A 26,536-nucleotide genomic window follows, 5' to 3' on the forward strand; every position below is an offset into this window, starting at 1 on the left:
CACTAGTGCTTTTCTCGGCAGGCTTAAGAAAGTGAGCAAAATGCTATCAGTACCTACAGCTCTTTTCTTTTCTGTCTGGAGTGGTAGTAGGAGGAGCACAAACTGTCACATACTCTGCAACTTAATTCAGTTTTATTAATATATAACACAACAACCTCAAGGCGCTTTATATTGTAAGAAAAGAAACATCTACAATATTAAAAAGGAACTCCAACAATCAGACGACACCCTATCCGGTTGTTAAGTCTGACGTCACTAGCCGTGTCTGGGTCTAAACTCCGCTGCAGGTCCATATATCAAACGATCACTATGGCATTACTGAGAGTTGAAAAACTGTCTAAAGTCTTTCATCTTTAATAAAATGATCAGCGTTCTGCTCTACCAGGTGTAACAATTGAGGTTAACATCCAGGCATCCATGAAAACGGAATTTATGACATTTAATGGAGTTAGAAGTTAGCAGGGAGTTAGCTCGCTAGCTTCTATCTAAATACAATATAGCATGTCCTGACTGCGGGGTTTTGGAAACAAATTAAAACGTACAGCTTTCTTATCACTTCCAGCATAAATGAAGACAGAAAACTAAACAGCAGTGACGTTTGTAGGATTACTGAAGTTGGGCTAGCTGGTATATAATGATGTGCTACGTGACCGCTAGCGACACAGCTATGTTAGCATAATATAAACAAGCTAACTTTTTTTTCCACTCGATAAAAGTTAACGTGAGTTTTCTCGGTGGTCAGAAACAAATGTAATCGCATGGCAGGATGCTGTAAAAGGACCAAACTTCAGCCAGGAGAACAACTGAGATAATCCATCCACAATACGAGGTTAGTCATTCATATACTGCTGCATGGTCTGGGCTGTAGTTACATCCTAAGGTTTTAAAAACTGAGCTTAAATAAATGATTAGCGGTAATAAAAGCCGAGGGAGGTCAACAGTGATCACTGACTGTTTTAGGAGCTTTTTGAGATTAAATAGAAGAAAATACATAACATTAAACATGTTAACAACACAAAAGCCATATTAAACGCAGACTACTTTAGACCCGGAAGTAGGATTCGTCGCGTCATCACTGAACAACCGGATAAGGAAGCACTTGGCGACAGTGGGAAGGAAAAAATCCCTTTTAACAGGAAGAAATCTCCAGTAGAACCAGGCTCAGGGAGGGGTAGAAACAGGACAAACCACCACACTGTAATGACTTACTCAATAACCTTAAAGCAATTTTGACACATGAAAGCTGGAGAATCTCGGGAGAGTCGGATGAGGAAGTTGTCTGCAGCTTTTCTTTCAGTTCAGTTCAGTTCAGTTCAGAGTGTTAGTGGTCATCAGAGTCCTTAAAAAACTGTAAATTCCCACAGCCGTAAAAAGGGGGAAAAGGTGCAGCTGAGTTGTGAACGCTGTGTCGCACAGTCCACTTAAAACCCTTCTCCTCAACTCAAGGAGAGCCATAAAAACAGGCTTTTTGGCCCTCATAAGCACCCACACCTACAAACACATTCTCTGCTGGAGTATTCAGCCTATTTTTTATCTCATGAAATGGCAACATATATTTTTTCTAACACTTAAAGTCGACTGTCTAACCTCACTGAGCGTTTACTGCATTGTCCTGATGTATGCATATAAAACACTCCGTCCATTGCACTTTTAAACAAACAGTGTTTTTGTGAATGCTTCAGACCTCCATGTCTGGCTGGAGTGGGGGCTCCCTGGGGCCAGCAGACTGAGACTGAGAGGCGACAGGGCCCGGAGGCTGATTTAGGGCCCGGAGGAGACAGACAGGGGCCTGGCTAGGAGCCAGTCTCCCTACAACAGTGGGTAGCTGCAGCCATGTTAATATACTGTCTACTGCCTCTAAGTGGAATGCCGGAGGAGGGGAAGAAGTGGACAGCGAGACTGTGTGTGTGTGTGTGTGTGTTTATCAGATTTGAGGACTTATATTCATTAGTGATAAAAGTTCTTTTTATTTTCTATATAACAGCAACCAGCTTAAGATTATGTATAATCTCATTATCCTACTGCCTGAGCTCCAACTGAATTTAATTAAAGTCAGACTAGTAGAAATGACTCGGACACTATTTTTCCATTAATTTAGTGCTACATTAAAAAAAAGAAAAGAAAAGAGCAAATAAAAATCAAACAAGAAGAGAGGAGACCAAAGCAGGAAAAAGTAGTGGAGAGAAAGAAAATAAAGAAAATTGAAAATAAGCTAAAAAATGGAAAGAAAAGAGAATTCAAAACAAGAGTGGAAACAAGATAAAGGAAAGAACCAGGAAAATAGGATGGCAAAAAATATAAGAACATTGAAAAAAGTATTTAAAAGAAAAAGGGGAAGAGGGGTTAGGGAAATGAAATGTTACACCGGAAGAGTCAGTTTGCGAAGGATCAGAAAGAGCAGTGTGGCGAGGAGAAAAAAGGGGAAGACAAGGAAAAGATTAAAATTGAAAGGAAATGAATGATTAGATTGACAAGGAGATTAGATAAAGACGGAAAAGGAGGAGAGGAAAGGGAAGGAGAAGGAAAAAAGAAGTAAAAGGGCACACAAAACAGAAGAGATGAGGAAAAAGGGAGATGATCAGAAAAGGAAGGAAAAGGAAAGGGGGAAGAAGAGAAAAAGGAATGGGAAATATAGAGTGGAGGGAAGAATCATGAGGACAGAAAACAGGTGATGAAAGGGCAAGGAGCAGGCTAGAGTTGGGATTTGTACCGTAGACCCAGCCGATGGCCAGAGACTGGAAGATGGAGAGAAGCAGCAGACTGGCTCCACTGCAGGAGAAATGGTCATAGATCTGGAACACATACAGACCGCCCTGCACCACACAGAAGAGACGACTCATTAAAAACAGGCTACTTCTCCAACACAACACATCCATCCACCGGTGTGACTTACCGGTGTGACCATGACCAGTCCAACCAGGAAGCAGACGATGCAGACAAACAGCAACAGCAGCTCTCTGCGGTGACCTCGTCTGATCAGGTGAGGGTACAGGTCAGTCACTGATGTCATCAGGGCCTCCAGGCTCACAAACTGCACGAGACACATATGTCGGCGTGTTTCCATGACACCGAACGCAACGCCAGTGGAGAGAAATTCAAAGTTTGTCGAGGGTGTTAGTCTGCATCTACCTGTGTGTCCAACCCCAGCATGATGATCATGAGGAAGAAGCAGACAGCCCAGAGTTGGGGTACGGGCATCATGGCTACAGCTCTCGGGTAGGCGATGAAGGCAAGCCCGGGTCCTGAGAAGACCATGAGACCAAAGATATTACAAACAATTAATATAAGTTTCTTCTGACATAAAATAATGGAAAATATTTACTATTTTTATCACATTATCATTTAGAGCTGAGCTCGGTTTTGTCGGAAGTTTCTTCCTTCAAAGAGAGTTTTCCCTTCCCACTGTTGCCAAGTGATTATTAATGGGTGGGTTGTCTGTGTAGCCACCACGAAGCACATCATTAAATACCAGCTGGGCCAACTTCAGTAACCCTACAAACGTCACTGCTGTTTAGTTTTCTGTCTTCATTTATGCTGGAAGTGATAGCAGAGCTGTACGTTTGAATTTTTCAGAAATCCCTCAGTCAGAACATGCTATATCATCTTTAGATGGAAACTAGCGAGCTAACTCCCTGCTAACTCCGTTAAACTTCATAAATTCTGTTTTCACGGATGCCTGGATGTTAAACTTCATTGTTACACCTGATAGAGGAGCCACACTAATCATTTTATTGAAGATGAAAGAATTTAGACAGTTTGTAACTCTCAGTGACGCCGCAGTGTTCTTATGACTTTGGGACCTGAAGCAGAGTTTGGACCCGGAGCAGGCTAATGACGTCGGACGTAAAGACCGGATTGGTATGTGTGACTAATTTTATGCTTCATTATTATTTTCACCACAAGGGCATCTTGATAAAATCTGGTTTGGGATCACTATCACTTCTGATTGTTTCACACTTCCTCCTCATGCTTTAACAGTTAAATTAAGAGTTAAATTAGCCTGTGGCACAAAACACCACAAAGTCAAAGTCTGCTGACTTATGCTGACAGTTCTGTGTCCTGAAGGAAAACAGTCTCTCACCTGATTGGGCTACGGTGCCTATGTCCACGCCTTGTTCCTCAGCCATGAATCCCAGCACCGAGAAGATGGCGAATCCTGCCAGGAAACTGGTGGCGCTGTTCAGGAGGCACAGCATAAAAGAGTCCCTGGAAAAATACATAAATACACACAAAATTAATCTGAGTTAACTAATTAGATTTCAATACAGTGCTGCCCAAAAGTCTTGAGCCACCCCTCATTTCCTTATATTTGAGTGGTAAAATCATGCAAACATACATGAAAATCCAGGATATGAGACAAAAAGGGAGTTTGTACAATTCTGACAAGCTTGAAAGTCGATATTTGATACGACCACCTTAATTCTTTATGTGAAGATGGAAGTTTTTGGCTAATAGGTCTAATAGTGAAAATGGTCGGGTACTAGGACTGGACTGAAAGTAGGTGAAAAAGCAGCCAATGTCCAAAGAAAGAACCGTGAAAGATCTTCAGAAGTCTGGAGAACTATTACTCAAAAAACTGCACAACAGTCTGGCTCCTGGTAAGCAGTATATACAGAGGGTGTCTCAAGAGTTTAGCACAGCACTGCGCTGAACACAAAAAACACCCTGTGAAAACTGAAAGACAGAACACAACCCCACTGAGGACTTGATCTGTCCTGTTACTGTAAATACAAGCCAAGAGTCAAGAGCTTGGCTCTTCCTGAGTGTGTGTGTGTGTGTGTGTGTGTGTGTGTGTGTGTGTGTGTGTGTGTGTGTGTGTGTGTGTGTGTGTGTGTGTGTGTGTGTGGGGGAATCCTACAGTGTGGGAAACATGGCAGCGAGGGCTTTTCTTTAAGGTGTGGCTGTATCAGTGTGTTTTCTCTGTCCATTCCAGCCATTCCTGCTGGAAGCCATCTGACCAGTGGGAGCTTACATCTTACATTTCAGCAACTACAGTTTGTCTCAAGTCAAGTGGAAGAAGGAGAAGCCGTGTGGCCGACTCTGTTTTTACGTGGTTGTATGCATACATGTCTGTGTGTGTCTGACATAGTGTCTCACTTATAGCAGTCATTGTTGTATTTGTTGTAACTGCCCAGAGCTGTGAGACTTCCCAAGCAGATTCCATAAGAGAAAAATATTTGGGTACCTGCATCCATCCATACCTACAGAAAGGAAGAGAAACAGAGAGCGAGAGGAGAAAGTGAAAGGACATGTTAGCCCACAAGCTCATATCTAACTGACTGATATACTTTATCAGCCTTGGCTGCTGTTTTGGGGTCAAAGGTACACCGTACAAGATGTTCTATATTACACAGTTTACAGGTAACATGACACAAACTTGGCTAATTAACAGAAACAAATAGATACTGATGCTGTCAAACCGTACCCACACGATAATAACAAACACTTTTTCACACCAGTGAAGAAGAGTTTGAAAGTCGCTTCTGAATTGATAGAGCGCAAAACCACAGCGACAATAAGATCTAATGATCTAGTGATGAAAATGTGGCACAGAGCAACAAATCAGATGTCACGTTGTAAACTACATTCAGCTTCACAACAATAATCCAATCTCCTTCCTGCTGTATGGCAGATCTGACATTTACTCACCTGACAGTGCGGCTCTCCTACCTGTAGGAGCTGCCGTATGACCTGCAAGAACGACTAGAAAAATGTCCTCCGACGTGATGCTTTTCAAAATCTGCCACCGTTTACGGACACATAAAGCGAGTGCGCGTTTGTGTTGCTGTACCTGTGGGTCAGCCAGGCGGGTAACGTTGGGTTTGAGGTAGTAGATGATTCCCTGGGTGGCTCCGGGCAGGGTGGCACCACGCACCAGCAGCACAAACAGCATTACATATGGAAAGGTGGCCGTCAGGTACACCACCTAGAATGTACACAAGAGCGTGCAGGGATGTGGTCGCAGAGACAAACAGGGAGGATGTGACTGTGATGTTCTTTAAAAAAAAAGAAAGAAAATACTACAAGAAGGAAAGTTGGAGTCTTAAAATCTGTTGACTGACGGCGGCGGAGGCACAGCAAATAAGTCCGACAAAGTGGCTGCAGTGTCGTGGCCCTTATTTCTCATCTGCTACATGAAAGGAGAATTATGTTTTGGACTTTACCGCTCCTCGAGGTTCTGTTTAAAAGACTTTATGTCACCATAAAAATGCTCCTGCCGTAGATATTTTTAAAATTTTATAAATAAATGGGTGCCATTAAATTATATGTAAGCATGTTTTGTTTATGAGGTAGGCATTTGGTTTTTTATTACTTTTTCATAGTTCCTTTGGAAACTTTTTTCTTCTCAAAAATGCATGTTGGCTATGCACTGTGTAAGAGGGAGAAAGTCACACACATTCTCCTGCTTCTACCTTTCTTTCTAAGCGACCTTTTGATTTGGAAATATGTCCAAAATCAGCCAGGCAGAGTTATAAAATCCCCTAACCTTTTCCCTACCCATGCTGGACAACATCCACCAATATTCACTCTTAAATAGTACATAAAGTACATAAAGTAGTATTCAGGACAGGCCTAGTTTCTTCATATTTTAGCAGAGAAGCCCTGTTTTTGACAAGTGAGCAAGCGCTGGCTCTGCTGCACACCATATAAATAGTTACCGAGAGGCGACCACCTCCAGTGACACCTATATGACCCTGTGCTCTGGGGGATTGTAAAAACAGTTTTCACACAGAGGTCAAAGCAGTTCTCATGATATCCATTTTTGTGGGCACAAAATGCTGACTTTAAAATTCAAACACTAAAACTAGAAAAAGTGTCAGAAGTGGAACATTCGCAAGAGCTCAAACACTTGTTTCTATCACTTGATGTGGGTGAGCACCTGGAAACCACAGATGGAACTGTGATGCTAATGCTATGTCTAAAAACTTGCATTCAGTATGGTTACCTAAAAGTTTTCTGGTGCTACAGAAGACTAACGCTTTTCTGACATGACTGCTGAACACTTTACTGCTGAGCTTATGGGCTCAGTCCCTCATTTCGGCCAGACTCCCAAAACTTGTTGGTCACAAGTTGTTAGTCAATGAGCGTGCACTCGTCACATCTTACACCAAAGATGGATGCATCCATCTTTTACACTGTCTATGGTGGCAGCTTAGACATGTAGCTGAGACAGAGAGGGAACTTGATGAAGCTGATGTGTCGACTCCTCACCTTTCCGGTAGACTTGACTCCCTTCCAGACGCAGAAGTAGCAGATAAGCCAGACGGCGGCCAGACACAGAGCCAGCTTCCAGCTGATCGGGCCGAGCCCGTCCAAAGTGCTGGACAGGCGGAGCACCTCCCGCCTTAGAACACACGCAGCAGGTGTTAGCACCAAAACTGTTTCAAGCCTCATAATCAATACTCTAAAGATGTTACACTCACTCCCAAAACTCCATGACAGGGGAAGTGGCGTTCTCCGGCAGGCTGCTCGCGTTGGCCGTTTGGTTGTAGGAGTCATATGAGAAACACGCTTCTGCAGGAGGACACACACAACAGACCCCACTTTGCCTCTTAAAGTCTTTTGCATGGTAGTGTCAAATTGCAAGGATGACAGCTTCTGATTTCCTGTTTTTACTGACTCGTGTTCCACGTGTTGTTACAGTGCGACCACGGCAGCTCCGCCTGGAAGCTGTAGGACAGGTATAAGAGAGCCCAAGCCAGGATGACTATGTAGTAAACACAGCCGTGCAGGATCATCACCTGGCTAGCGTAGCCGAGACCTAAGGAGACACAACAAGTTGCAGAGAAGACAAGCGGACACGTGTGGTGAGTTATGTGAGCATGAAGAGTGGCATAAATGAGCTTCAAAGCCTCCATGAACACGCCCTCTGTTATCAGTTCCAAGTCACTTGAGTTTGAGATGAAAGCATCCCGTTACTCAGACACTCGACTTGCAGCCCACACTGAGTACATCTTCATTAGATATGAATGATAGTCTTATGAGGCCCTGAGTGGGTTACAAAGTGTAGGCTGTTTGGCTAGACAAATAGCTGTCTGTGGTATCCGCTAATGAAATTCAGGCCGCATCTGACGACGGGCACGCTAACTGCACAAACCAGCGAGGAATTCCAACAGAAGCTTTTCTTTGTCCAAGTTTGCAATAAGTACGAGGACATGTGCCCGAGGAAGTGCAGGAGTTTATTCCAGTGCTAAACACATGGCCTTCATGCAGCTAGCTGTCAACAAAAACAGAGTGTGCGCAGATATGTGTGTGTGTGTGTGTCTGTTTGTGCACGCATGCATCTGCAGGCCATATGGGCCAGAGTGGCAAATGTTGGAACAAGAATAATTTTTCATTAAATAAAAAAAAACAAACATAGCTCCACTGACACAAACACACACATACACCAATTTCAGAGGCGGTCCAGCAGCTAGCATGCTACTAGCATTAGCTGAGATGAACAAGCGTAACTGGAACATTTGGGTCTCGTCTCTTCTACACGCTCTTTGTCCCTTTCAGCAACTTTCACACTTTCTCTAGAAACATGGCAGTTACCCTCAGGGCTGCATTGCTTTGCTAACTACTGGTTGGAATCTGTGTGGCAGGTTAAGTATTTTTTGTTTTTTTTCCCCATGCATGCCAAAGTTGCACACCCTGCTAAAGTGTTGAGCAAACACAGAAACAGCTCCGGGGCTTGTCTAAATCTGAGAAAGAAATATATGACTGTTTTGTTTTGTAAGAAGCCTCTGCTGTCACAAAAATGCCCACAAGGTGTCAACTGGCAGTGCTGAACACAAAGCTGTGAATGACAAAAGCCTCGTGTCCAGTTAAGCATTATTATTATTATTATTATTTTTTTTTTTTTTTTTGCAGTTTCTCTTAGTGTTTGGTAAGGTCGCAGCACTAAAACCTGCTTGGGTAGGTTATGGAGAAAAAGAAAATGAGTTTAGTTATGGTTCTTTACAAGATCAACACTACACCTTGAAAAACGTGATGTGTCCATGTGACACTGGAGATGAGAGCAGTCTCATCACAGGGTCCCTTCATATAACATAGACTTGCTCTATCCCTCACACCATCTGTCCCGTGGTTTTTTTCAACTGCTGTGTTAAAGGTGAAAGATGAACTTGTTGAGTTGTGATTGTGTGTTTGGTTAATACTTATCTGAAACTCCTCTCTTGGACAGCGAGATACAAAGAAAACAAGACACTGCATGCTGTTCTTGGTCGGCAGGGAACGTGGTGCCTTTTGCACTCTTGAGCTGTTTTAAAGCACAAGCTGAGCTCCACTCTCCACTGCACATGCACACAGCTGGCATTTTCTGATTGCAGACACACTGTTTGTACAGGTTTTGTATTAACGTGGGAGCTTTGAATGCTTGTGCCAATATGGATGAAGAATGAGAAAAAAAGGCAAGGGGTAAAACCAGAAAACAGCACTGGGCAAAAATCTTGAGCTACCCCTCAACTTCTTTATAAGTTGGTTCCAAGGAGTCAGACTTTCTGGTAATTTTTTTTAAAGTGGTCTTTAGCAATAGTTCTCCAAACTTTCTGAAGATCTTTCAAAGTTTTTCCTTGGACATTGGCTGCTTTTTCACTCATTGTTTCACTACTACTGAGAGTCACTGCTCACCTAATGCGGAGTTTTTAATGGTCAAATGCAGACCTTATTATCTCCCCAGAGAACTCACTTCGATCATACTCACAGCAGTGTATATCCCCCCCCGACGCTAATGCTAGGTTGGCCATGAAAGAACGTTCTGCAGCCATTAACAAACACCAGAATAAACACCCCGAGGCTGCTTTTATTGTTGCTGGCGACTTCAACCACACCAACTTAAAGACAGTCCTCCCCAAATTCCACCAACATGTCTCCTGCCACACCAGAGGAGACAAGACTTTAGACCATGTGTATTCCAACCTGGCTGGAGCCTACAAAGCCACACCCCTCCCCCACATTGGACAATCGGACAATCTCTCCCCGTTCCTCACACCTAGGTATTCACCACTCATCCAACGTGTGAAACCTGCTGTGAGGACAATTGAAATGTGGCCAGAGGGGACAGACGCAGTGCTCCAGGACAGATTTCAAAACACAGACTGGAATATGTTCACCCACACAGACCTGGACCAGTACGCCTCATCTGTACTGGATTACATCTCCAAAACCACAGACAGTGTCACCACCCAGAAACGGATCACCATGTACCCCAACCAGAAGCCTTGGATGAACCGGGATGTTCGTCTCCTCCTGAAGGCCCGCAACACCGCCTTTAGGTCAGGAGATGCACACGCCTACAGTACAGCCAGGGCTAATCTAAAGAAGGGCATCAAAAAAGCCAAACACCATTACAAAAAGAAGGTAGAAGAACACTTCTCTAACTCCAACCCCCGACGCATGTGGCAAGGACTCCAGACCATTACAGACTACAGGACCACCAAACCCTCCCCCGCATCCTCTGATGTCTCCTTCCTCAACGAGCTCAACAACTTTTATGCTCATTTTGAGTGAGGGAACCCCACAACCACAACCAAAGCAGACATGACACCAGACCACCAACCTCTGACTCTCTCCCCCACCGATGTAGGAGCGGTGCTGAGCAGGATCAATGTCCACAAGGCTGCAGGTCCTGATGGCATCCCCGGGTGTGTTCTCAGAGCGTGTTCTGGGGAGCTTGCAGGAGTGCTGACAGACATATTCAATCTGTCCTTGGCCCACGCTGTGGTACCGGCCTGCTTCAAATTCACCTCCATCGTCCCGATACCCAAAAACTCCAACCCATCTAGCCTCAATTACCACCGCCCAGTAGCACTCACCCCCATCATCACTAAGTGCTTAGAGCAGCTGGTCCTAGCACACTTCAAATCCTGTCTCCCCCCTCACCCTGGACCCCCACCAATTCGCATACCGCCAGAACAGGAGCACAGAGGATGCCTGGACACCTGGACAACAACAACACCTACGCCAGAATGCTGTTTATAGACTTCAGTTCAGCATTCAATACAATCCACCCCTCACAACTCATCAGGAAACTGACAGACCTGGGCATCAGTTCCCTCATCTGCAAATGGTTACTGGACTTCCTGACCAACCGCCCCCAACATGTCCGGCTGGATAACTGCTGCTCATCTACAATCACGATGAACACTGGTGTACCACAAGGCTGTGTGATGAGCCCTTTCCTCTACTCCCTCTTCACCCACGACTGCAGACCTGCTGATGGTTCCAACACCATCATTAAGTTTGCACTGATGAGGCCACGGTGATTGGCCTCATCAGTGACAACGATGAGGCCGCCTACAGGGAGGAGGTGGATCGTCTGGCTGAGTGGTGCGACAGAGACAACCTGCTGCTTAACACCGAGAAGACTAAGGAGCTCATCGTGGACTACAGGAGGAATGCTGACCCACATCCACCCATCCACATTAAGCGGACGGCTGTGGAGCGTGTGAGCAGCTTCAAGTTCCTGGGAGTCCACATCTCCGAGGATCTCACCTGGACGACCAACTGCTCCAAGCTGGTCAAGAAGGCTCACCAGCGCCTCTTCTTCTTGAGGACTCTGAGGAAGAACCACCTGTCCTCAGACATCCTGGTGAACTTCTATCGCTGCACCATCGAGAGCATCCTGACCAACTGTATAACAGTCTGGTACGGGAACTGCTCTACCTCGGACCGGAAGGCGTTGCAGACGGTCGTGAAAACTGTGCAGCGCATCGCCGGAGCACCACTTCCTGCCATAAAGGACATCTATAGGAAGCGGTGTCTGAAAAGGGCTGGGAAAATCATCAAAGACCCCAGACACCCATCACATGGACTCTTCACCCTCCTGCCCTCTGGGAGGCGCTACAGGAGCCTCCGGACTAAGACCACCAGGTACCGGAACAGCTTCTTCCCCACAGCTGTCAGACTCCTGAACTCTGCCTCCTGACATCTGACCCACGTTAAACTCATGGACTGAACATACACACACACCCACAACCACCTACACACACAATGGACAACTGTACCCTCAAACACACAATAATAACATGGACTGAACCACCACTCACAACCACTAGCACTTTATATAGCCTCTGTAGAAAGTATCCACATATCTCACTTATCTTAACTGCACTACTGTATAGTTCTGTGTAAATAAAACATACTGGACTGAAAAGACGCACACACATCTATTTTAAAGAGGTGCAAGCACAAACTCGTGCATGCAGTTATACAGACATTTGTCTTTGGAAGACTGAATTTGATATGCATCTAATAGTAACAATAATACATATTTGATTAAATAATGAGGAAAATTTTTTTGGCTGATATTACTGTTGGCTACATAAAACAAAAGGAAATAAGAGTACCTCCAAATAATGGGCACATATTCCTCCAGGCACTGACCCCTCCCAGGCTGGTGTACTGTCCCAGTGAGGTCTCCAGGAGGAAGAGGGGGATGCCGCACAACACCAGGAACAACAGGTAAGGTACAAAAAACACACCTGTGCCAAACATAAAAGGTGCTTTTAAGGAGCAAACCAGACCAGCTTAATCTTAATTTCAAGTCACAATGATTCTGAGAATGAGACTGGAAAAATAGGACAGGGAAAGGAGAAAAAAGAGACAAAGACACTTTAGACAATGCCAGTTTTACTTCCTCTCTTTACCTCCACCATTTTTGTAGCAGAGGTAAGGGAACCTCCAGACGTTTCCCAGACCGATGATCTGCCCGGCTACGGCCAGGAGGAACTCAGCCTTGGAGGCCCACTGGCCTCTGGCTTGTAGGCCGTCTTTGGTAGCTTCTTTTCCCATTGGCAGGCTCCCCTGGGGGAACTTGTTTAGCAGTGTCCCAGCAGGATTTGGAGGCAGTTGATCGGGCATTGCAGGTTCTGGCAGTGATACGAACACAACCCTGAATAAGGTGGAAAAGATAACGGAGACGATCAGGATGAAAGCAAATAACAGCTCACAACTAGTTCGGACTATTTGGAGCAAAAATAAAGTACAAGAAAGTAAAAGAAGGGGGCACGAAAGATCTCACATCTTCGCAGCCAAGCCTGAACGACAGGAAGCCGAGTGTGTCTGCTGGCAGTTGGTTTGGCTGCCTCACTTATCTACGATGCTTGTGTCAAGGACAAACTAATGTGGGTGTGTGTACTTTATCTGTGGACTGCAGGACTACCCCTTACTAAATGTGTCAGTTTCAACATAACTGGGAACTACTTCATACATTTAGGTGTTTTGTAAATGTACACACGGTGAAGGACATCCAACATTCAATAACTATGTCTACCTTTTACCTTAACTCAATCCATTGACTTGTAAAACTCTTTATTAATTTGTCCTTTAGTAAATTAATATAGTTATTACAGCAGCAATAAGACACTCTGCTCCTTGTTATGTTAAAAATCTCTGATATTCAGACTATTGTGACTCACCAGAGTTTATGATGATATTCTTTATTATTCTTTCATGTAGTATTAATTGAAGTAGAGCCTCTAAACTTTAGAACATTTCTTAAATATGAATTAACTGTTAAATCCCAGCAAAAGCAGTGAGGGTTACAATAGCTAAGGTTTCGTAACGTGTCGGAGACACTTCCTCGTTTACTTTGCGTAACCTAGATCCCACTCTTCCTTTCATAAACATTGTCAGGCCACGTGACCACCAAATACTGATATAACAAACACACCTAACACAGCATCTTTTCTTTTATAATCACTTCTTTTTTTAACCTTCCACCATGACTGGCCCGCTTATAACACCGAACATAAAAGCAGAAACGCTGACAATGTAACAACACATGTGTAGCTTCGGTTATCCTTGAAGTGAATGCTTTCCGTGTAACAGTTCCATGCTGAGGTTAAGCTAACGGCGGGGACCTGAGCGCTAGAGGCGGGATTAACACTCAGGATGCTCAACGAATAATGGCTGTAATTATTTCCCCGAACATGTGTCGTTACGCTCGCTTGTTATTTCACATATAATTTTAAAAATGTGTCAGAGAATTCACGGTGATATTGCCTACCTCTACGTTTCCAGTACTTCTTAATACCGGGACCACCCCTGTATACCGGCGGGGAAATGGTTTGTTCCGGGCACGAGCTGCTGTGTGAGAGACTGCTGGCCGGTGCAGCGTCTCAATCCAAATTTATACAGGCACTATGTTTGGGTCTGGTGTGGCGAGGGGATGTTAACCCGCAAGATGCAGGTTACAAAATGAAACACAAAGCATCATGGGTAATGAGTAGTGTAATTTAGCGTTGCACAACAAAAGACTTACAACACTGTTATTGGGTACCTGCTCTCCACTTCCTTATCAACCTTAAGAATCTATCGCGTGTACTAAACCCGCTCTTTCCTCCAAGTATTTTGGGTTATTTTCTGATGAATATGAGTCATGTTAGGTCGTTTCTCAGAAACCTGTTTCCCACTATGTTCTTTTGCTACCTGTATCAGTCAGAAAACTGGTCTTTCCTGCTGTTACATCCTTAGTAGTGTTGCTTGTAGGCCATTAAAAAAGCTAACATTTATTAAGCTATTTAACATATAGTAGTGATTGTGTCTTCATTATGTCAGGCTTTCATTTTGCTGCCACCCACCTCAAATTTAGATGTGATCACCCTTAGAAGTCACTTAGTTTTATTTATCCATAATATTTGAGTGATGCATAAGAATGGGTTATGCAATTCATAATAATGATAACAGCACCAAAACTAGTCAAATGAGCGGCTATTATCCACATCCTTCCACACTGTAGCTGCTTTTTCTTTCCTTGATGAAATTTGCATTCTGTGTGATGGCATAAGCTGAAATAGCAGCAATGAGGGTTTCTGGCAATGCACTGATTTCACCACATCTATCATCTGCCACACCCTTATCTCGCGCTGTACTACTTGCTGTCGCTCACAGTAGGGCTTAGGGAGATTCCTACCTAAGTGATGTCATAATTAGAGCTGGCTGAATTTTTTAAAGAGGAAAGGTTCATCAGTTGTATTACCTCTTTTGATAGAGGAGAGAAAGAGGAAGAACACAGAGGGAGGACATGTAGACGGTTGGTGTGACAGAGGAGGATGCTAGGGTTAGGGTGGGATGGAGCAACCACTGTGAGAACCTCTAAAGCGAGCGGCCAAAAGAGGAAGAAGCACAGGTAACACTGGGATGTTCAGTGAGTGTTTGTTCTTGAAAACAGTCAGTGTCAGTCGAGGCTGTGTTTTCCATCCTATTCTATAACTTCCTTAGGTTTCTCCTTTTTTATGAAAAAAAGAGTAGACCTTGCTAAGTGTTCAACTTCTACCTGCTCCTGTAAAGGTGTAGTATGTGCATAGTGTGCCAAATGTAAAATTATTGTTATGTTGCCTTCATATATCACATGGACTGTAATATTCAGGGATAGTACTTAGGCTTTTCTTTGCTCTTGTTTTCTTGATATGAATACTATACACAAAGTTAAACTAACCTAACTAAACTAACTTTCTACTATATGAATATGTTTTAGACTTTCAACAATTAGAGAAGCACAAAAGGAAACTTTGAGTATTCCAACTTAGCTAATATAATTAGCTATATTTAAATAAACAAAGTGAGGGTTGCAGTGTAAACGGTCAGTCTGCATTCACGATGTCCTCATTTTGGGCGTTGCCGTATTGCCAGTCTTTGGATTATCAATAATTAATTAGACCTCAGAGAACCTGAAGGGCTTAATAAAGGCTAGAGTTACAGTGGATGGAGTAGACAGGACTCATTCATTTCACTGTGGGCGATCGTGGCTCAAGAGTTGGGAGTTCGCCTTGTAATTGGACGGTTGCCAGTTCGAGCCCCGGCTTGGACAGTCTCGGTCGTTGTGTCCTTGGGCAAGACACTTCACCCGTTGCCTCGCCTCTGTCAGTGCACCCCAGGGTGGCTGGGGCTACAATGTAGCTTGCCATCACCAGTGTGTGAATGTGTGTGTGAATGGATGGATGACTGGATGTGTAAAGCGCTTTGGGGTCCTTAGGGACTAGTAAAGCGCTATACAAATACAGGCCATTTTACTGTTGTGACTGATTAGCTTGATTCTTTTAAAATTCTCTATTCTTGTTCATGAGGTGGTATTTTTCAATCTGCTGTACATGTCTACTAAGCAAAAGAATGAGAACACATGGGGTGAAGCATCGATTACATACTTTCTGCAGTCAACAATGTCCACCATCGCATTTTTAAGCAACTTCATTCTAGCAGTCTGAGTGCAGTCGGATTTTCTAAGCAGTTCAATTTATTCAGAATTTGGATGTCAAAATTTAAACTAACCCTAACAGTGTAGGGTACCTGAAGTAGCTGTCAGCACATTTAATTGGCTGCATCACTGGCTCACTGCTCACTCAGCTGAACAAATATAGCCTCACTTAGAAAAAATATCTGCCTTTTTTGCTTTTTCATTCAAAAGAATAACATTCGCCTCCTGAGACATATTAGGTTACACAAGGTGTATAAATCATATGCAGAATTGGTGGATATTATAAATGGAGGACATACGCACATCTTTAAGTTTAAAAACTATGGACTACAATAAGATGTGAATTAGGGACTGAACTATGAACAATAAACAGTAGTGCCACTGGACTTTTATACAGACACTTTTATGAACCAAAGAGAAAGTCAATAAGATGAAAATGAAGACAGATAACACCATCCCTGAGAAAGGAGGGTAATTTAAAAAAAAGCAGAATAATCAGATGAGACAAAAAGATTTTAACTTGATGTATGTAACTTAATTAGCTATGAATTTTCCCTGGAATTCTGTAACATAAGTAATAATTTAATGAAATCTGGTCAAATAGAATTTACTTGACTGGTATATATTAAGTTTAAACCAAGCATTTGCCTTAAGGATGAATTATTTGAACGTATACACCTTTGATTTGATATATTTCAGTTACATTTTACCCCAAACTATTGCTTCATATTTATTGAGTTTGAAGAATAAATTTAGGAGTGCAAGCTCAATATAATAATTTGACATTTGCTGAAAGGAAATTTTTCCAAGAGATGAAATAAAGTAGAGAGTTGCATCTGGAACTTGTGAAGTGTTGCAGCGTTGATGAAAGCAAACATCGGTCAGTCAGGGAAAGGATCTGCTGGAAGTCAGATCAGCTGATTCAATCAGCTGACGGGGAGAAGTCTGTTTCAGGTCTTTTAAAGGGGGTTTCTGCGTATTATGGTGGAACGACTGGATTCTTCTCCATTACCTGATGTAAAGCCTGACTGAGCTCGGGCAAATCTTAACAAACTTTCTACCAATTTGTAGAAATACGAAAGACTCCATTATGCTGCATACCTATTACAACACTGGGAGTTGAGATGAGACAGCCTATACTAACTAATTACTGCAAATATAGAACGCCGTAATGAATACAAGGTGATTTTGACTGAATGCAATCAACGTACCACAAGATATGAAGACTACATTTCAAACTGACTACATCACATCCATAGACCTTTTAGAGTGGCCATAATGATCATGACTGTGTACTTTTCAAAGGTTTAGATTATATGTGTTTTAAAGGTCAGATTAGCAAACAGAGTTTACGTTTACTGAACAGTCACTGCTTGGTTTACTCTGAAGTGGGAGTAAAAAAATGTACGCATTTCAAAACAGATCAAGATAACAGAGTCACCTAGTTACGTGCAACAACAGTAACAAATGTGTTGTTTGAGTCATCACATTTTTGCGTTCCCAGTGTTGCTGTTGAATGCAATAATCCAGGTTATTTAAGGGCAAGAACAGGACATCTTATCTTGTTTACGTCTTGTGGAATTGTATGATTATGTTGATAAAGGTTAATCATTAGACAGTAGTAGACACATATGAAGGTCTTCTGTTCTCTACTGTCCACATGAACCAAATAAAGCTGTCTAAATACAGCTACACTCACTTTGTTAGGTACACATGTTCAGTCACTCGTTAATGCAAATATCTGATCAGACAATCACACTGCAGCAATCAGTGAAATTTGGCATCTAGACGTGCTGAAGTTCAACCTGAGCATCAGAATGGAGAAAAAAGGTGATTTAAGTGTCTTCGAATGTGGCGTGGTTGTTGGTGCCAGGGGGGCTGGTCTGAGTAATTTGGAAACTGCTGATCTGCTGGTATTTTCCCACACAAACAACTCCAGAGTTTTTATAAAATGGTCAAAAAGAGGAAACATTCAGGGAGTGCAGTTCTCTGGGTGAAAATGCTGGAGGTCAGAGGTACATGTGCGGACAGCTTTGAGCAGATAGGACTCAAATTACCTGTCGTTCCAAGCAGTGTATGGAGAAGAGCATCATAATGTGCCATCTGCCCAGCCACCGCAGCAAAAACCACACTGGGTCACTGAGAACAAGAAACTGAGGCAACAGCTTAAGTGGGCTCACCAAAATTGGGCAACAGATTCTGATGATATTTCATTTCTGCTGCAACATTTGGATGATAGAGTGTGAACAACATGAAACATGGATCCATCCTGCCTTGTATTAACAGTTCAGGCTGCTGGTGGTGTAATGGTGTGGAGATATTTTCTTGGCCCCTCTGTACCAAGTGAGCATTTTTAAAATGCCACAGCCTACCTGAGGCTTGTTCCTGACCATGTTCATCCCATTATGACCACAGTATACCCATCTTCTGATGGCTGCTTCCAGCAAGAGAAACACCTTATTGCAAAGCTCCGATCATTTCAAACTGGTTTGTTGAAAATGACAATGAGTTCTCTGTACTCAAACAGCCTCCACAGACACCAGATTTAAATCAAATAAAACACCTCTGGGATGTTGTAGAACTAGAGATTCACATCACGGATGTGCAGCTGAGAAAACTGCGTCATGATAGTGTGATGCTATGATACCAAAATGGGCCAAAATCCCTGAGGAATGATTCCAGCAGCTTGTTGAATCTATGCCATGAGGAGTTAAGGCTGTTCTGAAGGAACAGACAGTCCAATAAAGTACAAGCAAGGTGCACCTAATAAAGTTCTTACTCAAACATTTAACCCCGTTTCAGAATCACTGTGTTTTCAGCTACAATTATAAAAAGTAAAACATAAAAAGCACAATAATGCACTGACAGTTTACTTCAGTCTCCCTCATTAGTTAAAGAAATTCCCTGAAGAAAATTGCAAAGTCAAAGGTCAAGAGTTAGGAAGTGGTAAAAAAAGCATGGCAATCATACACAATGTAGAAAATCCTTAACTACATGCTTGCACCCCTCACACAGCCTCCAGATTCTTTGCGTCCAAGGGGACAAATAAAAGCCCAGAGTTAAGGGTCCTTCAATACAGTCACCGGCAAACCTGTGGCCTCTGAGAATGTGGAGCCCAGGTATGCAACTCATAGAGGCATAGCTGTGCTCTAAATGCTTTATAGCTCATTTTATTGCTGTCTTGTATCCAGGGCACTAGGTCACTGATATAGTGTACAGTGGTAGGCGTTGTGAAACTCTTGCAGCTTACTTCCAGGCTTTTTTAAAAGGCTGATTAAAGAAAGGATGAAAAATTCACAGATTCATCGTGACTGTGGGGCATCTGATTAGAGCCCTTCCACTAAACACAGTCAGAGTGAACCCATACACAGCCACTTTGTGTGTGTGTGTGTTAGTGTGTGTGTATGCGCATCACAAGCCTGGGCTTTACAGGAAAGTAGTTGCTCACATTACACAATTTGATTATCGGGTCCGTCTGCCTTGAGCCCTTCCTATGAACACAATCCGAGCACTCATATAAACCTGGTAACTGTCCAAAACACATGCAATCATAATTACAGTGAGACAGTTGCTCACGTTACTCACAAGTACTGTAAAGTGGTTGCTCATATTACACGCATGCAGCACAGGTAACAACTTCAAAAACAACAAAAACAGCAACTAAAAAAATAATTAAAACATTTTGGGACCTAATTCAGGGCCAGTGTTAGATATGTAAAACTAAAAGTTAAAGATATAAAGAGGTAGCTACTGGTATTAAAGATACCTAAACTGGTGTGAGTGGGAGCATTGACTGAAAGAAAAAAGTAATATTTTAGGATGATTTTTTTCTCACAACAGTTCCATGCAAAGCACAAATAAACACCTCTGTGTGAAAAGCTTGCAGCCTGGAAATGTCCCGTACACTGACAGAAGACAAATAACAAAACTTGGACTGCATGGCAGGCAAATACAAAAGAATTATGGGTATTGAAGTTTCAGCAGTGGCGGCTGGCCCATAGGGGGCGCTCGGGCTCCGCCCCCCCAAATGTGGAGGAGTAAAAATATATATTTTTAAAAAATTCATCAATGATAGTTTTACTATGTGTGTGCCCATATACAGCCAGGCGTATTTTAACATTTTCACCAGCTGACTCATTAAAGTTCAACCAACAAACGGTGTTTTTCTTCTTCTGGGGCGCTCGTCAAAGCGCCCTTGATATGCAGCGAAATAGCCTATCATTAAATGGTTGCCAGGGGAAAATAATAAATATTTGACCTATCAGCGTCGCTGAATTAAATGGTTTGGGGGCGCTTAAAATTGCGCCCCTGCAGAAAACGCGCGAAGATTTGCTGTTCTAGAATTTTACCTCAGTCAGTAGCCTAAGTGAGCTATAAGGTCAGAGAGAGACGATGGCAGCGGTATTGTTAACGGTTGAGGCACAGCCTCCCCCAAATTCGGTTAGATCGCTTCTAACCTACCCTTTTGCCAGAAGGACAATGGCAGAAAAACTGCAAGTTAAAGAGTTGGGACCTGACAAGCCCGAAATTCAACTAACCCAGGCAACGAAGGAGAAGTCAAAAGCATACAACAGGACTTTTTGTCGGAGTTGGTTCCAGCGCAAGTCGTGGCTGACAGGCTGTGGAACAGACTGTAAGTCTTCTTAACATCCTCATCACCACACCAATGACAACATCAGAATCGGAGAGGTGTTTCTCTACTTTAAAGAGGATAAAAACTTTCCTGAGAAACAATATGGCTCAGGATCGGCTCAACGCTCTGGCTATGCTGTCCATAGAGAAAAAACTCACACAAGAACTTCCTGATTTCAACACCAGGGTCATCGAGAAATTTGCCACTCAGAAAGACAGACGAGCAAAGTTCTTGTACAAATAAGAACCCTTAACCATATTTACTCTCTTTCTCCATCCCTCTCTCTTTCTCTCTTTAGCCCACCCCCCCAATCAGTTTACAGTTGTTGTTTTCAATAGTTATTTTTCATTCATTCAAAAAAAAAAAAAAAAATCTGTTCATGTTCATTTTTACAAATCTATACAAATGGCCAGAATATGGTTGTTCATTTTTACAAATCTATACAAATGGACAGAATATGGTTGTTCATTTTAAATTTAAATTAAAATTGTGTTGTTTGATGTACTCATTAAATGGGTCATTTTAGTCGATATCATAAAAATTGCCCCCCCTGAGATTTTTTTCAGGAGCCGCCACTGAGTTTCAGGTACGTTTGTGTTGGGTGTGTAACTGATGCGCATATTGTGAGTGTAAACAGAGATCCTTTGATAATGTAAGGTGTCAGATTCGCTGGGCTTCCCAGCTGTAGTCACTGCTGACGTAGTGCCTGCAAAAGGTGCCCTATACAGGTATCTGACTAATATCTGACTGCTCATTCACTGGAGCTAAATTACGGTGTCGGTCACATGGTGATGTACAAATACACTATGTGTGATCATCATTGGCTCAGAGAAACAGTTACAAACATACTCTAGAAGAACTCTTGAATTTGGTTATTATAAATGGTTGGTATAAATACAGCTTATTAAGTTTGCTGTATGTTTGTAATGTAATAGGGTTAAGATTGGATTTTTGGTAGATCTGATAAAGGATTAATGTTCACAAAGCCTTGGCTAAAGGTAGATACAAGCTACACAAAATCAAAAAGAAAATCTCATATATAATATTATAATGTATATATATACTGAACACTTCCTGCCTGCAGACATGAATAGCACCATCTCTACTGTGCCTCTTGATTGGTCAAATAAAGTCGAGATATAATCACTTGCTTCCATAAATAAAACCAATGCAGATTGACTTTGACAGCTTACAAAACATTTAATAAACCAAATTTAGTTAAAATAATGAGGTTTTTCTTGACAGAATTTCTTTGTAACTGATCCATTTTCTTAATCCGAATGTTTTACAACACAAGTCCATCTATGTGATTACAGTCTTCCAGCTAGCAGACCAGAAAGGTGAGTGTAATTCTTTTTTTTTGAGAGTGATTCTATTTTTCCGAGGCATTCCAGTCTGACACGTTAACAAACGCTTTAACCTTCAGGTCACTCACAGTGGAAGAAGTTAAAACGGTGATCTCGCCTCATTTGAACCCTGTCAAAGTGGAATTTTCAAGGACTCGATGCGGTCGAGATCTTCTGCTCCCCCATGTTTTAAATAGGTAAGCATTCCTGTGGCTGATACCCTTTCCTCTTTAACCTGTGTTAAAAACACACCTCATAAAAGAGGGATCATTTGAGTGTAACATATGGCCTTATGTCCACACTATAGTGGGTTCCTCTGAGGTTGGTGGTGGGCTGGATTATTTGGTGCTCATAATTGTTCCTGGAGATTTCTAAGCGCTTAAAGTAGTTCCCTCTAAGAATCAAATTATTTATATAGCGCCAAATCCCAACAACAGTCACCATAAGGCGGTTTATATTGTAAGGTGATGACCCAACAAACTAGAGAAATCCCAACAGTCAGACAGACCTATATGAGCAAGCACTTGGTGACAGCAGGAAGGAAAACATCTCTTGTAACAGAAAGAAACTTCTGTCAGAACCAAGCTCATATGGGGGCAACCATCTGCTGTGACCAGAGACAGCACATGGCTGCAGAAGAGAGCCCGTTTGAGAATAACTAATGATTAAATGGCGAGTGGTGTATAAACTCATACTAAGTGAAAAGAGCTGACAGAGGAAGAAACACTCAGTCCTTCATGGTAAGTCCCCAGTAATCTAGGTCTACTGCAGTATAACTAAGCAAGGGTCACAGATAAGTGAGTCAGGTAAGTGAGAAGAGCTATGCTCACATTCTAACCAACTTTACCACTCCGGAGGATCGCAAAGAAGACCTGGACAGTTTGCAGCAGTATATTGACGAGTGTTTTGAGCATGTTGTTATGGGGAAACCAGATAACAAGGCGCCGATTCCCTCCAGCAGCAAAGGAAAGCCGTCCTCGAAATTAAGCCACCTCAAAGACTCACTGGAGCCAGCTTCTCCACAAAACAGTGACATAGTTGACATTTTGGTGTCCATAGATAAAAAAAATAGTCCAGTTTTGACGCACGCCTGTCCCTCCTGGAAATCCTGCATAAAGATTTTCAGGATCTGCATGAGTCCATTGAGTTCAGCTAGCAGCAGTTGGAAACACGCTCAAAACGCCACCCTCAAAGAGTCAAAGAAAATCCCTCAATGAGGGACCCGACTCTCAGAAGCAAACGAAAAACTCAAGGAAGCTGTCATCAAGCTCCAGGCCCGCAGCATGAGGGAGAACTTGGTGCTTTAAGGAATACCAGCAAAGGCAGAAGAAGATCCTTATGAGTCACTTCACCCAGATAGAATAGAATAGAATTCAACTTTATTGTCATTGCACATGCACAGGTACAGGGCAACGAAATGCAGTTTGCATCCATCCAGAAGTGCTTTAGTGATATAGATATATTACAATATATATTAGCAATAATATAGATATGTGAGTATATTACAGAAATGGGTCTATTATGGTATGTTATAATGTACACGGTATGAAGTATGTTGTGAATATTCTATAACTATAAGTATGTACAGGCTGTAGTGAGTACAAGCTATGTACAGGATATGAACAGGATATAAATATGAAAAACTATACAGAATATGAAATAAATAACTTTACAGAAATCTGAGATATACAGCTATACAGAAATGGGAACTGTGCAAGTTGTAAACAGTTGTAGGGTTAAAAATTATCGAATGTACAGAATGATTATTTACACAGAGCTATACAGTAGTGCAGTTAAGATAAGTGAGATATAATTCCTACAGAGGCTATATAAAGTGCTAGTGGTTGTGAGTGGTGGTTCAGTCCATGTTATTATTGTGTGTTTGAGGGTACAGTTGTCCATTGTGTGTGTGTGTATGTTCAGTCCATGTGTTAACGTGGGTCAGATGTCAGGAGGCAGAGTTTAGGAGTCTGACAGCTGTGGGGAAGAAGCTGTTCCGGTACCTGGTGGTCTTAGTCCGGAGGCTCCTGTAGCGCCTCCCAGAGGGCAGGAGGGTGAAGAGTCCATGTGATGGGTGACTGGGGTCTTTGATGATTTTCCCAGCCCTTTTCAGACACCGCTTCCTGTAGATGTCCTTTATGGCAGGGAAGTGGTGCTCCGGCGATGCGCTGCGCAGTTTTCACGACCCTCTGCAATGCCTTCCGGTCCGAGGCAGAGCAGTTCCCGTACCAGACTGTTATACAGTTGGTCAGGATGCTCTCGATGGTGCAACGATAGAAGTTCACCAGGATGTCTGAGGACAGGTGGTTCTTCCTCAGAGTCCTCAAGAAGAAGAGGCGCTGGTGAGCCTTCTTGACCAGCTTGGAGCAGTTGGTCGTCCAGGTGAGATCCTCGGAGATGTGGACTCCCAGGAACTTGAAGCTGCTCACACGCTCCACAGCCGTCCGCTTAATGTGGATGGGTGGATGTGGGTCAGCATTCCTCCTGTAGTCCACGATGAGCTCCTTGGTCTTCTCGGTGTTAAGCAGTAGGTTGTTTGTGTCGCACCACTCAGCCAGACGATCCACCTCCTCCCTGTAGGCGGCCTCATCGTTGTCACTGATGAGGCCAATCACCGTGGTGTCATCTGCAAACTTAATGATGGTGTTGGAACCATCAGCAGGTCTGCAGTCGTGGGTGAAGAGGGAGTAGAGGAAAGGGCTCATCACACAGCCTTGTGGTACACCGGTGTTCATTGTGATGGTAGATGAGCAGCAGTTATCCAGCCGGACATGTTGGGGGCGGTTGGTCAGGAAGTCCAGTAACCATTTGCAGATGAGGGAACTGATGCCCAGGTCTGTCAGTTTCCTGATGAGTTGTGAGGGGTGGATTGTATTGAATGCTGAACTGAAGTCTATAAACAGCATTCTGGCGTAGGTGTTGTTGTTGTCCAGGTGTGAGAGGACAGAGTGCAGTGCGATGGAGACTGCATCCTCTGTGCTCCTGTTCTGGCGGTATGCGAATTGGTGGGGGTCCAGGGTGGGGGGGGGAGACAGGATTTGAAGTGTGCTAGGACCAGCTGCTCTAAGCACTTAGTGATGATGGGGGTGAGTGCTACTGGGCGGTAGTCATTGAGGCTAGATGGGTTGGAGTTTTTGGGTATCGGGACGATGGAGGTGAATTTGAAGCAGGCCGGTACCACAGCGTGGGCCAAGGACAGGTTGAATATGTCTGTCAGCACTCCTGCAAGCTCCCCAGAACACGCTCTGAGAACACACCCGGGGATGCCATCAGGACCTGCACCCTTGTGGACATTGATCCTGCTCAGCACCGCTCCTACATCGGTGGGGGAGAGAGTCAGAGGTTGGTGGTCTGGTGTCATGTCTGCTTTGGTTGTGGTTGTGGGGTTCCCTCACTCAAAACGAGCATAAAAGTTGTTGAGCTCGTTGAGGAAGGAGACATCAGAGGATGCGGGGGAGGGTTTGGTGGTCCTGTAGTCTGTAATGGTCTGGAGTCCTTGCCACATGCGTCGGGGGTTGGAGTTAGAGAAGTGTTCTTCTACCTTCTTTTTGTAATGGTGTTTGGCTTTTTTGATGCCCTTCTTTAGATTAGCCCTGGCTGTACTGTAGGCGTGTGCATCTCCTGACCTAAAGGCGGTGTTGCGGGCCTTCAGGAGGAGACGAACATCCCGGTTCATCCAAGGCTTCTGGTTGGGGTACATGGTGATCCGTTTCTGGGTGGTGACACTGTCTGTGGTTTTGGAGATGTAATCCAGTACAGATGAGGCGTACTGGTCCAGGTCTGTGTGGGTGAACATATTCCAGTCTGTGTTTTGAAATCTGTCCTGGAGCACTGCGTCCACTTGAAACTCCCAGAGGATGGAATTAAAATCATCTGCTTCCATTGTGTCCATCGTTTGGGAAATCAACAGACCCAGACCTATCATGGCCAAATTTGAACGCTTCCAGATATTTGTCAGAAAAAGGAAATACTAAATTTTTAATCATGGCATTTAAAAGGGACAAAAAACCTAAAGCAAGTTATACAAGGCAGGAATCAGCAACAACACATCTTTTGAATATCAGCAACTTAAATCATGCATACAGGAAAAATTCAGTCACAATCAACTGAGTCTGGAAATATACTGGATAACAAAATTATTAAATATCTGCAATACAAAAATGTATAAGCTATTATTTAAAATTGATGAATCATGAAGCTGGGAAGTCTAGTCTGCGCCTTGGGTGCTCCTTGTTGCCCACAGGCTCATTGGGTGGGGTGTCCAGGTGAGGGAGCATCCGTTGCTAGGTGCAGCTTGTCCCAGATCCAGGCCAGTGTTTCTTGTCACTTTGCTGTGTGTGTCTGTTGCACTTGAGTGGATGACTGGTGTTAGGTGGT

At 43.3% G+C, this 26,536-nt stretch overlaps 1 protein-coding gene and 1 long non-coding RNA gene across 7 annotated transcripts in view; one reads left to right on the forward strand and one right to left on the reverse strand.

The window, feature by feature from the left end:
- Positions 1-26,536, reverse strand: part of LOC308394353 (sodium- and chloride-dependent GABA transporter 2-like) — a 36,194-nt gene that overhangs the window by 3,818 nt on the left and 5,840 nt on the right. The window contains exons 1-12 of one of the 6 annotated variants that reach the window (XM_080878630.1): positions 13,994-14,177; positions 12,633-12,877; positions 12,333-12,467; positions 7,622-7,762; positions 7,425-7,515; positions 7,213-7,345; positions 5,792-5,926; positions 5,098-5,201; positions 4,082-4,206; positions 3,130-3,242; positions 2,894-3,031; positions 2,711-2,813 (exon numbers count right to left, since the gene is read on the reverse strand). In XM_080878630.1, the coding sequence (XP_080734756.1) occupies positions 2,711-2,813; positions 2,894-3,031; positions 3,130-3,242; positions 4,082-4,206; positions 5,098-5,201; positions 5,792-5,926; positions 7,213-7,345; positions 7,425-7,515; positions 7,622-7,762; positions 12,333-12,467; positions 12,633-12,846 (1,432 nt within the window). In that variant the 5' untranslated portion in view covers positions 12,847-12,877; positions 13,994-14,177. Of the gene's footprint in view, positions 1-2,710; positions 2,814-2,893; positions 3,032-3,129; positions 3,243-4,081; positions 4,207-5,097; positions 5,202-5,791; positions 5,927-7,212; positions 7,346-7,424; positions 7,516-7,621; positions 7,763-12,332; positions 12,468-12,632; positions 12,878-13,006; positions 13,146-13,403; positions 13,627-13,657; positions 13,788-13,993; positions 14,178-26,536 lie in introns of those variants that run through there. The other 5 variants (XM_080878633.1, XM_080878632.1, XM_080878629.1 and 2 more) reach the window with 5 other exon arrangements.
- Positions 17,449-26,536, forward strand: part of LOC308394354 — a 31,524-nt gene continuing 22,436 nt past the window's right edge. The window contains exon 1 of the long non-coding RNA XR_013971203.1: positions 17,449-22,356. This is a non-coding gene — a long non-coding RNA (uncharacterized lncRNA). The remainder of the gene's footprint in view (positions 22,357-26,536) is intronic.

Source organism: Rhamphochromis sp. 'chilingali' (assembly GCF_963969265.1).
Source record: "Rhamphochromis sp. 'chilingali' genome assembly, chromosome: 3".
NCBI classification, from domain to species: Eukaryota; Metazoa; Chordata; class Actinopteri; order Cichliformes; family Cichlidae; genus Rhamphochromis; species Rhamphochromis sp. 'chilingali'.